General features: G+C 42.1%; 1 protein-coding gene across 2 annotated transcripts in view; it reads right to left on the bottom strand.

The window, feature by feature from the left end:
- Positions 1-2641: 2641 nt before the first annotated feature.
- LOC120533418 (zinc finger protein 501-like) overlaps positions 2642-10745 on the bottom strand; it is a 55024-nt gene continuing 46920 nt past the window's right edge. Inside the window, exons 1-3 of one of the 2 annotated variants that reach the window (XM_039760290.1) lie at positions 8131-10051; positions 5342-5868; positions 2642-4369 (exon numbers count right to left, since the gene is read on the bottom strand). In XM_039760290.1, the coding sequence (XP_039616224.1) occupies positions 3462-4369; positions 5342-5834 (1401 nt within the window). In that variant the 5' untranslated portion in view covers positions 5835-5868; positions 8131-10051 and the 3' untranslated portion in view covers positions 2642-3461. Of the gene's footprint in view, positions 4370-5341; positions 5869-8130; positions 10052-10745 lie in introns of those variants that run through there. The other variant, XM_039760291.1, reaches the window with a different exon arrangement.

Raw genomic sequence — 10745 nt, 5'->3', positions numbered from 1 at the left:
CATTATCCACAAATGGCAAAAACATGGAACAGTGGTGAACCTTCCCAGGAGTGGCCGGCCGACCAAAATTACCCCAAGAGCGCAGAGACGACTCATCCGAGAGGTCACAAAAGACCCCAGGACAACGTCTAAAGAACTGCAGGCCTCACTTGCCTCAATTAAGGTCAGTGTTCACGACTCCACCATAAGAAAGAGACTGGGCAAATGGCCTGCATGGCAGATTTCCAAGACGCAAACCACTGTTAAGCAAAAAGAACGTTAGGGCTCGTCTCAATTTAGCTAAGAAACATCTCAATGATTGCCAAGACTTTTGGGAAAATACCTTGTGGACTGATGAGACAAAAGTTGAACTTTTTGGAAGGCAAATGTCCCGTTACATCTGGCGTAAAAGGAACACAGCATTTCAGAAAAGAACATCATACCAACAGTAAAATATGGTGGTGGTAGTGTGATGGTCTGGGGTTGTTTTGCTGCTTCAGGACCTGGAAGGCTTGCTGTGATAGATGGAACCATGAATTCTACTGTCTACCAAAAAATCCTGAAGGAGAATGTCTGGCCATCTGTTCGTCAACTCAAGCTGAAGCGATTTTGGGTGCTGCAACAGGACAATGACCCAAAACACACCAGCAAATCCACCTCTGAATGGCTGAAGAAAAACAAAATGAAGACTTTGGAGTGGCCTAGTCAAAGTCCTGACCTGAATCCAATTAAGATGCTATGGCATGACCTTAAAAAGGCGGTTCAGGCTAGAAAACCCTCAAATAAAGCTGAATTACAACAATTCTGCAAAGATGAGTGGGCCAAAATTCCTCCAGAGCGCTGTAAAAGACTCATTGCAAGTTATCGCAAACGCTTGATTGCAGTTATTGCTGCTAAGGGTGGCCCAACCAGTTAGGGGGCAAATAGTTTTTCACACCACTGTATATATATGCCCAGGATATCCCTGTAACCTCTTTCAGAGCCTGGATGCTGGATGGAGAGTGATGCTCAACTTGTCGCTTCAGAATTCCCCACAGCTGTTCGATTGGGTTCAGATCTGGAGACATATCATTCACCTTCACCCTGTTCTTCTTCGGAAATGCAACAGTAGCTTTAGATGTGTGTTTTGGATCATTGTGTTGGAAAAGTGCATGACGACCAAGTGCACGGAGTGATGGCAGCATCTTCTCCTTCAGTATAGAGCAGTACATTGTTGAGTTCATGATACCATCAATGAAATGCAGCTCCCCAACACCAGCAGCACTCATACAGCCCCACATAAGGACACTGCCACCACCATGTTTCACTGTAGGCACCATGCATTTTTCTTTGAAATCGTCACCTTTACGATGCCATACAGTTTTGAAACAATTAGTTCCAAAAACAGTGATCTTTGTCTCATCACTCCAGAGTATAGAGTCCCAGTAATCTTCATCTTTTTCAGCATGGGCCCTAGCAAATTCTAGGCGTGCTTTTTTGTGCATGGGCTTTAGAAGCAGCTTCCTCCGTGGACGATACCCATGCATGCCATTCCTCTGCAGTGTGCGCCGTATGGCGTCACGGGAAACGGTCACTCCAGTTTGGCTTTCTACTGCTTTAGCTAAATGCAGTGAACTTGCATGGCGATTTTCTTCAACCCTTCTCATCAGAAGACGCTCCTGTCGAGATGTTAACTTCCGTGGATGGCCTGGATGTCTCTGTAAGATGGTTGCACTGCCATCTTTCTTAAATTTTTGGATCACTTTGCTACAGTATTTTGACTGATATGTAAAGCTTTGCTGATCTTCTTGTAGCCCTCACCTTTTTGGTGTAAAGTAATGATTTCCTTTCTCAGATTTTTAGACATTTCTCTTCCATGTGGAGCCAATGCTGACAGCATGAAATGGGAAGGGCTTTTCTTTGTTAGGTGACTATAAAAGGGCATTACTTGTCTGCTGGACTCCTCTTAAATGAATCATTAGACTCAGCTGTAGTTGAATGCCTGGCAATTAGAATTTAGTCTAAGAAGCCCCAGTCGCGTTTCTTGACACGGATCCACGTTGTGCATATTTTGGATGCCACACAATACCAAAGTCTTTTATGGTATTCCAGTCTGACCGTTTCCTCTGAATAAATTGCTTAATATACAGAAACTTTTTGTGAAAAGTATTTCATCAAACAGCTAAGCCAGGACTTAACTGAGAAACAGCAAGCTGATGTAAAAACAGAGCAGCACAGCAGGGAAGGTGAGAGGAGACAACAACAGTCCATAAGAAAGCTTGGGGGGTCTCAGTACACAGAAACAGGCAGTCAGCAGGTGTGATCCCCATAGTGTCACAAGTTCCCAAGTAAAGCTGATGACAAATTGGTCAACAATCCACACAAAAACATCAACAAACACCGACTGAAGTACACAAAGAAAAAAATAAATTGGCAAGCAGGGCCACCATAACCAGAAAAGACTTCGAGGTGGGCACAGGCATCGGGTCATTTCTCTGTTCAAGCACATAGAGAAAGTGCAGACAGCAATGGAACTTTCCCAAAAATTCGACTGCCACATCAGATTAGAGGCTGGACAATTGAAAAAAAGTTTAATTCAGCGAAGCTCACAGAAATTCAAATCAATTGTCTCACAGGCCGTAAACCCAGCAAAGCATAACCATAAAAATAAATCCAAACGGAGTAATAAAAAGTATCTATTTGGATCCTTGAACAAAACATACAGTGAGACAAAGTGAAAAGCAATACAAACTGTACAAGAATCGCAGCAAAATTCAACAAAAAGTGTTATTCACAGAGAGGAGCGGCAGCAAGCGTGCACTTGTGTTCCCTCCTTGCATTATCTTCAGGTGACCGCTGGACTCTGCAGTTTCCTTCATTTCTTGCTCATGTTGCACATTTGTGTCCTGACCATGTCCACTGTGGTGGGACCAGCAATACTGTCCATTTGGACTGCCACCACATTTGGAGGTCTTCTGTTCATCTGAAGATGTTGCACTATTGCTAATACCATCACCTACCATGTTGCTGACACAGGGGGTGGGCACCTTTCATTGAGGGAGATGAATGGCCACCTTGAATTAATTTTAGGGTCCTTTATAAAAATAGATTTACCTTGAAGAGGTGTGGTATGCAACAAAGCCCACAATATGAAGATATTCATCAAGTTTCGAACAGTATGGACACTTACAACTCTCTCATCCCTGTTCATCCTTCATTCTTCACCCTCCAGCCTACTACTTTAGGGCTTCTATCGAAGTTAAATTCTCAGCAATGGATTAATTTGAGTACTTTTAAGACAGAACCTCACTCTTGCCTTGTTTTAGTACTTATATCATCCCAATTGAGCCTTCTCTCCACTATGAGTTCTTGTGTAGATCTGGAGGTTATTCATTATGGCAAATTGTTTTCCTCAATCAGAACAATATAGCTTTTCTCCTGTGTGCGTTTTACATGTTTTGCAGTTTCTGAAGGTTGGCAATGCTGGTAAATGTCCTACCACATTATGGACAATAATATGGCTTCTGTCCCATGTGAATTTTTACATGTTTACGCAGGCTGCCGATGGTGGTAAATCCTTTTCTACATTCTGAACAACAATAGGGCTTCTCTCCAGTGTGAATTTTTCTGTGGGTCTTCAGACTTCGCGATTGTAGGAATCGCTTTCCGCATTCAGAACAACAATATGGTCGCTCTCCAGTGTGAACTCTTCTGTGCTCCTTAAGATTGTACTTTGTTCGGAATTGCTTCCCACATTCTGAACAACAGTAGGGCTTCTCTCCAGTGTGAATTTGTCTGTGCGTCTTTAGACTGTGCAGTTGTTGAAATCGCTTACCACAGTCAGAACAACAATATGGCTTCTCTCCTGTGTGCATTTTTATATGCTCCTGAAGATTGCTGCGTGTTCGGAATTGCTTCCTACATTCTGAACAACAGTAGGGCTTCTCTCCAGTGTGAATTCTTACATGTCTATGAAGGGTGCCAATGGTGGGAAATCCTTTTCCACATTCTGGGCAGGAAAATGGCCTCTCTCCAGTGTGAACTATTCTGTGATTTTTTAGATTGCTCATTTTTCGGAAGATCTTGCCACATTCAGAACACTTATATGGCTCCTGTTGTGTTTGACACAGATTACCATCCCTGGACTTACATTTTCTTTTAACCAATTCCCTCTGTGTCTTGTAGACTTTGGTTAAGTCCGTATTGGGTATCTGAGTTTCAGTGGTGATCACACCTACTGTGTTTAGTTTCGTCACCGACTGAGAATCATCCCGGAAAGAGGCGGGTATCCCATTCTCTGATGCTAATGTCACGTTCTTCATATTCTTATCATCCACAGTCTGTTGAGATCTGCACTGAGGAGATGTCTGAGCCAATGGGGAGAAGAAGCTGCCGCCATTGGCTTGTAAAGCTGCAGAAAATAAAAATATGGAGATAAAGGTGAGCTTTCGAAAGAGATCTGTCAAGAGACAACCATTTCATGTCAGTATTTACCCAGTTTCTTTTTACTGATTCTGATTTGACTTCATGACCACAAAAGGAAAAAAAAAAAAAAAGGATAAAATTGAGTCCCAGAGGGATAGAAAAGAGGATGGACATCAATTATTTTAGTTTTTAGCCATCCCTGATTATTATATTTAAATTAAACTTAAGCTATTGAATTTGTTTTGTAATACATTTGTTATAGCAATGCTGTACATGCTTTCTGGACCGGTACAATCTTTACAAGAGAATTGAAACAAAGATAAGTAAATCTAGTTAGGACAAAAATATACTTGGAAATAAAAATATGCAGAGGAGAAATAAGCTGAGTTTAAGGACTGCACCAAATTACAGTTGTTTTCTGAAACATTGCTTTGCTAATGTGCTTTTGTGATTGTTTCACATTTCTTTGTATTTGTAATATTAAGCATATTCTGAAATGAATATTAAAAAGCTAATTCAAGATATTTAAAAGAATGAAATAGATTTCTTAAAGTAAGCTATTGTAACTTCTATCCCTAACAGTTCTAAACCCTTGATTACGGATAAGAAAATGCTATGGCCATTTGTGAAATGGGTGGAGGACACCTCTTACAATAGGGCTTCTCTCCAGTGTGAAGATAATCGACCAGAGTCCAGTTCATGACTTCATTACATCCTTTGAAGCTCAAGAAAATGCTGAGAAAAGCAGTTACACCTTTGGGGGTTAATGGTGTGGGGGGCACAATTGTATTGGGGAGATTTATAAAATGTGATACATATGATTTAACTTGTTGTCACAAAAAGCACAAACCAAAACCTGCCTGAAATTTTGAGATCAGCGATAAAGAAAATGATGTGCGTGTCCAGTCAACCCCATAAGCCCAGGGCCTCAGGGTAGTTTTTGTAGTTTAGCACCTACCTTCTCCAGCAGGACTTGAATCTGATGCTTTGACTGTCCTCTTCATGTCAGATTCCAAAGATTCCAACTTCACATTGACAGAAAGTTGCTGTTGGGGGCAATGTCTACTGGGGGTCAATCCCAATCCAGGACCCTCTTCATCTGGATAAGAACACTGCCTGTCCGACTCAGAGCTGAGGACTTCATCCTTTATGCTGCTGACAGTTTTGTTTTTCTGCACATCACTGAGGTAAGACAACAGCTCAGAGTCCACTGTAAAGTCCATAGGTCCACTATCCTCCTGCTTGTTCATGCAGATGCTCTCCTTTTCCAGATGTCCAGACCTCCATTTACAGTACTCTTCATCAACCTCTATACCATGCATCAAAAGGAGGCCCCAGTACATTCTGTGATATGTTTCTTGCTCATAGTTACACACTTTATCAGAGAACACCATTTCACATTTATATTTCTCATGTTGAGGTCCTTGAACAGATGAGTTTACCATCTCCATATTGGACAAGTGGAGATAGCAGCCTTCTTGTGATCTGTAGGAAGAGAAAAGTACAACTGAAAAGTTCTCCAAAACTAAACAAACATTGCAGGCGACTCATTCAGACATTCCTCACAGCTCATTACAATGAGACCCCTCTAAAACACTGGCACTTTGGCAAGGAAATTGGTGATTGTGATTGGACAAGTGGGAAGGGGATTGAGGTGTTGGTCACACAGTGTAAGAGAGACTGTTAGAATGGGGCAGTAAGAGAAAAGGAACAATCAGAAGATGGAAGGATCATGGCTTGGATCTGCTGACTGAGTTTTGGAAAGTGAATGCAGATGGAGTATCTTCTGACCCAAATTGAGGGAATGTGATGGAAATGAAAGTGAAAGCAGTGGACACAGCAAAGAAAAGACCAATGGAGTTGAATGGAATGTAGTGGAGTGAAAGACCTGAACATCAGCTGAGGAAGAAGAAGGGCACCAATAAGGGAGAGGAAGAGAGGGAAAGGCACTGAACTTGAAAATGGGTTAGGCTACCAGTACTACGAATGAGAAAAAGTGAATGGGAAAATGAAAATAAAAATACATAAAATGTAAATCTATCAACATAGAGTTATTGTTGTACAGTACCGGCACAAAAGTGCAAGATTAACAGATATCTCAGAATCAACATCAAACGCTCAACAATGAGACAGAAACCTGAATAACAATTCATGAACTTCAAGTTATCAGTCCCTGGACAAAGTGCTGAGTCATATTGTGGAGAAATTTAATAAACACAATTAATGATCTTCAGGACTACAACTTAAAAACAATGAGTTGTACTGTTTAAGACATTCTTTAAATTACATCTCAAACATTAACCAATAAAGTGTCTTATAATTCGAACTCCAAGGCAGATATGAGACGTTGAGGCTGCATCTGATCAAAAGTATCAAGAAGACACGGAGAGTGCAAGGGCTGGGAAAAAAAAAGATTTTACTGCATAGGGAATAGCATCGAGCACATCATATATATATATAGTCACAGGAGGCTGGGGGTCAGACCCAGCTGGGATGCCTGGAAGGACCGAGAGGTGGCTTATACGTCTGCCAAGCCACAAGAGGGCAACCGCCCTGGATGTTGAGGAGACCACGGGAAAGGAGCAAGGAGGCTCAAGCCCACTGGGGCCCGTGGCCACCGCCAGGGGGCACCCCGAGCGTCGTGGAGCCCAGGAAACACGCACTTCCGCCACACCGGACAAGTGAAGGCCAGAGTAAGGCTGTGCTGTGTGGGACTTAATTTGTGGAGAAATAAAAGCACATGTATAGATGTGAGTAACATCTTTAGTAACAGCTTTAAGTGATTATACACCATGTATTCACCAAACTCCATTATATATTTTGTGCCCGAGTGTCCAGAACCATCCATTTATTGATTTATGTTTTTAAAGGAGTCGTTTGATTGCTTTGTCTGTTTGTCCACTAAATGTCTTCGCACATGCCTGGATATCACGAGACGTTTAATTAGTGTTTTATTACAAGCCATCTCCATACTCCCACCCCACCATACCACTTGTTCAATGTCTCTGTGTTCACCGCGTTAAAAAAAAAAAAAAAACTTTCTAAAGGTTAAATGAAATCATGCAAAACCAAAACGCGATACAGCGCGCACAGGTAAGAGACGAGTTTGGAAACAATCAGTCGTTAATGCGTCTGGCTAACGCACTCAGAAAAAGCGACGACCGGAGCCATTGTGGTGACCGCAAAACCGGTAACGCCAGTCCATTTCCCTCAGTCGTGGTTTATCACGCCGAAGTCAGCCTCACTCTTGCCGGACATCTCATTTAAAATACATGATCAGCGCGACCCCAATCTGGAAAGTCTTAAAGAAAACGACGAGGACAGACATGGCCTTTGTCTTCTGGACTATAGAATGTGGCAAAGTGGCTACAACATAATGAACGATGAGACAAAATAAAGACTTTGTGTGTGTTCTATAGCGTTTAAAACAATTACAAGCTTACAAATACACAGCAAACTTCACAACGAACTGAACACGCAGATAAAAGAGGAGTGCATCTGTGGAAAAATAAGCGTCTGCGCATGTACACTACCGACGGGCATGGCGACTTTAGGCAAAATCAAAACGCGAAACCCCACGCACAGGTAAGAAATGAGATAGAAACAATCACTCGTTTGCGCGCCTGCGTTCACGGACCATCGGTCAGACAGGAAACAAAGAGTCTCCCATTCCGAATCTTCACGTGAATGACTTTCACATCGGCAGTCACTATTTGCTGAAACGAAACCAAACCAACAAGTACGTACTTGTCCTCTGTTTCAAATCTTGTCTTCAACTCGAGAGACCGGCACTACATCAGCATTTCCACGTGGCCCCGAAGAAGTTTTCTTTTCCTCCGATAGCCAGATGCTCACATATCCTGACTAATGAATGTAAACAGCAGTGCTGCTCTCCAAGTCATTTATGATCTCTAAGTGACACGCCCTCTGCACGGCATCTCAGGATAGTCCCGCCCCTTCAGAACGCCTCTAACTGTAAGACTCCTCCCCTTCGGTAGGCGTGAGTCAATCTCATTCAACTACCAGTTACGTCATAATGGCAGGTATCACCCAGTGCGGTGGCCAAGTGCCGATCCCCCAAACAGGCCTCGCTTGTGACGTCATCAATGCCGACAAAACTAAAGCTGGCGCGCGGCTCGTGTCTCTCGCTTCTGAGTAGTAAACTGGAGAAAGGCAACGAGTCAAGGGAGTGAGCAGACTTTTAGAAAGTATCACGCCACGCGGCAGCAGCAGTTAAGCGGATCGAGTTTGGGGTCAAAACTTTTCGGATATGGAATTTTTTCTCATTTCATTTCACTCAGTTACAGCACGTTCAGGATTTTACACGCCATTCACTGTTATCTGTCTGCAGCTCGCTTCACTTGGCGTTGTCGAGTCCCGATTCTACGTTCAAAGCGTCGAAACACTCCGCCATTCCTAGCCGTATCTTCTGTCAGTGTACCATGGGGTCGCCGACTTCTATGAACTTGAGGAGAAGGCGATTTCATAGTGAAAATGTACTTTGAGTTTTCACTTCTTTGAAAAAATTACGGCTTAAAACGCCCACCGTAATACAGTCGTTGCCAAAGGTTTTGAGAAAGACACAAGTGTTGGTTTTCACAAAGTTTGCTGCTTCAGTGTTTTTAGACCTTTTTTCTCAGATTGTAGCAAAGGACCACGTTATCTTTATCTATGTTCAGGACGTATAGTGTCCACTCCGGAGTGTCGATCAGGACACTGGCAAATGATGCAGAGAATTCCACACAGCAGCTTAGATTGAAATTGAACTCATTTATTTGAAGATATACGCCTGTATTCGATTAGGTATAGGTGTATTTGTATGTGTGGTCTACAATAAAAAAAGAATACATACAACTTATTGATAAAGTACCCAAAGTCTGGTAGATGACAGTATTACTCAAATTAAGCACTAGTTTACCGGCAGTATAGAATCTAAATCAATAATGTAATCAGTACATTTAAAACGACTTTACATCTTAACATATAAAAACATAAAATACAAGTAAAACGCAAACATATCTTAACTCGGTACACTGCTGATTCTTAATTCAAACAGATGCTTCTCTATGCGGAATTGACAATTGCGGCACTCGTGCACCTTCTTCGCTTTTTTTAACATCCCATAATAGACACTCTCGTGCATGCTGGGAGGTGCACCTTTAAATGCGATCCGTGTCTCTTTATAATTGATATCTCTCTAACACAGATGTTTCTACGATATACTGAAGTGTAAGGAAAACCAAAACATCCTCCGTGAGCAACTTCTCCCAACCATCCAAGAACAGTTTGGTGACCAACAATGAACAATCCAGCAGGACGGAGCACCGGGCCAGAAGGCAAATGTGAGAACTAAGTGGCTCGGGGAATAAAACATCGAACGTTTGGGTCAGTGGCCAGGAAACTCCTCAGACCTTAATCCCTTTGAGAACTTGTGGACAAACGAAAAGCTACCAATTCTGACAAACGATTATGCAAGAATGGGCTGCCATCAGTCAGGATTTGGCCCAGAAGTTGATTGACAGACAGCGTGCCAGGGCTAATTGCAGAGGTCTTGATAAAGAAAGAGGGGCAAATATTGACTCTGCGCATACAATTAATGTAATTGTCAATAACAGCCTATGACACTTATGAAATGCTTGTAATTCTACATCAGTATACCATAGAAACATCTGTCAAAAACACTGAAGCAGCAAACTTTGCGAAAGCCAACACTTGGGTCATTCTCTAAACTTGGCCACGGCTGTTCACAGTTAAATCAAAAATATACCAGTGAAAACAGAGCAGTATTATGTTCCAGAAAAATCCAACATATAAAATAAAGAACACACACAACCTTCACCTTGTATCGACATCAGAGAACAAGAAGGTAAAAATGAGCCGGTAGCCAACTAAAGCCTCATTGTGTTTCCCCTTAAAATGGCAGTAAAACTCATCCGAATACCCGGCAATTTGAAGTAAACTCCATAGGAACCTGAACAAGTCCTCAGAGAGACAATTACATTTTATCTAACTGCAGTTAAGACCTCATGCTCCATTGAGTTACGAGGGGTGTATTTGAACTCATACAAATACCGTATATACTCGCATTTAAGTTCTTCCGCGGATACGTCGTTCTTGAGTTTATTTTCCGGTATTTTATAATGTCGGTTGTATAAGTTGAATGCGGAAAACTCACGCTATTGATCAAAGAGATTATGATATGCTAAAGCCCACCTGAGAGAGTAACCACAGAGCACACGGCCGTTTGTTTCTATTTATCGTGCCTACGTGACCACACAGTAATACCCAAACTATTCTGAAGTGACGTTTGCACGGTTTTGTGTTTTTCGTATCTCTCATCCTCATACACCTTTATCGTAAGA

Source organism: Polypterus senegalus, chromosome 8 (assembly GCF_016835505.1).
Source record: "Polypterus senegalus isolate Bchr_013 chromosome 8, ASM1683550v1, whole genome shotgun sequence".
In the NCBI taxonomy this organism is placed as follows: domain Eukaryota; kingdom Metazoa; phylum Chordata; class Cladistia; order Polypteriformes; family Polypteridae; genus Polypterus; species Polypterus senegalus.
This window is presented reverse-complemented; position numbering and strand designations above follow the sequence as displayed.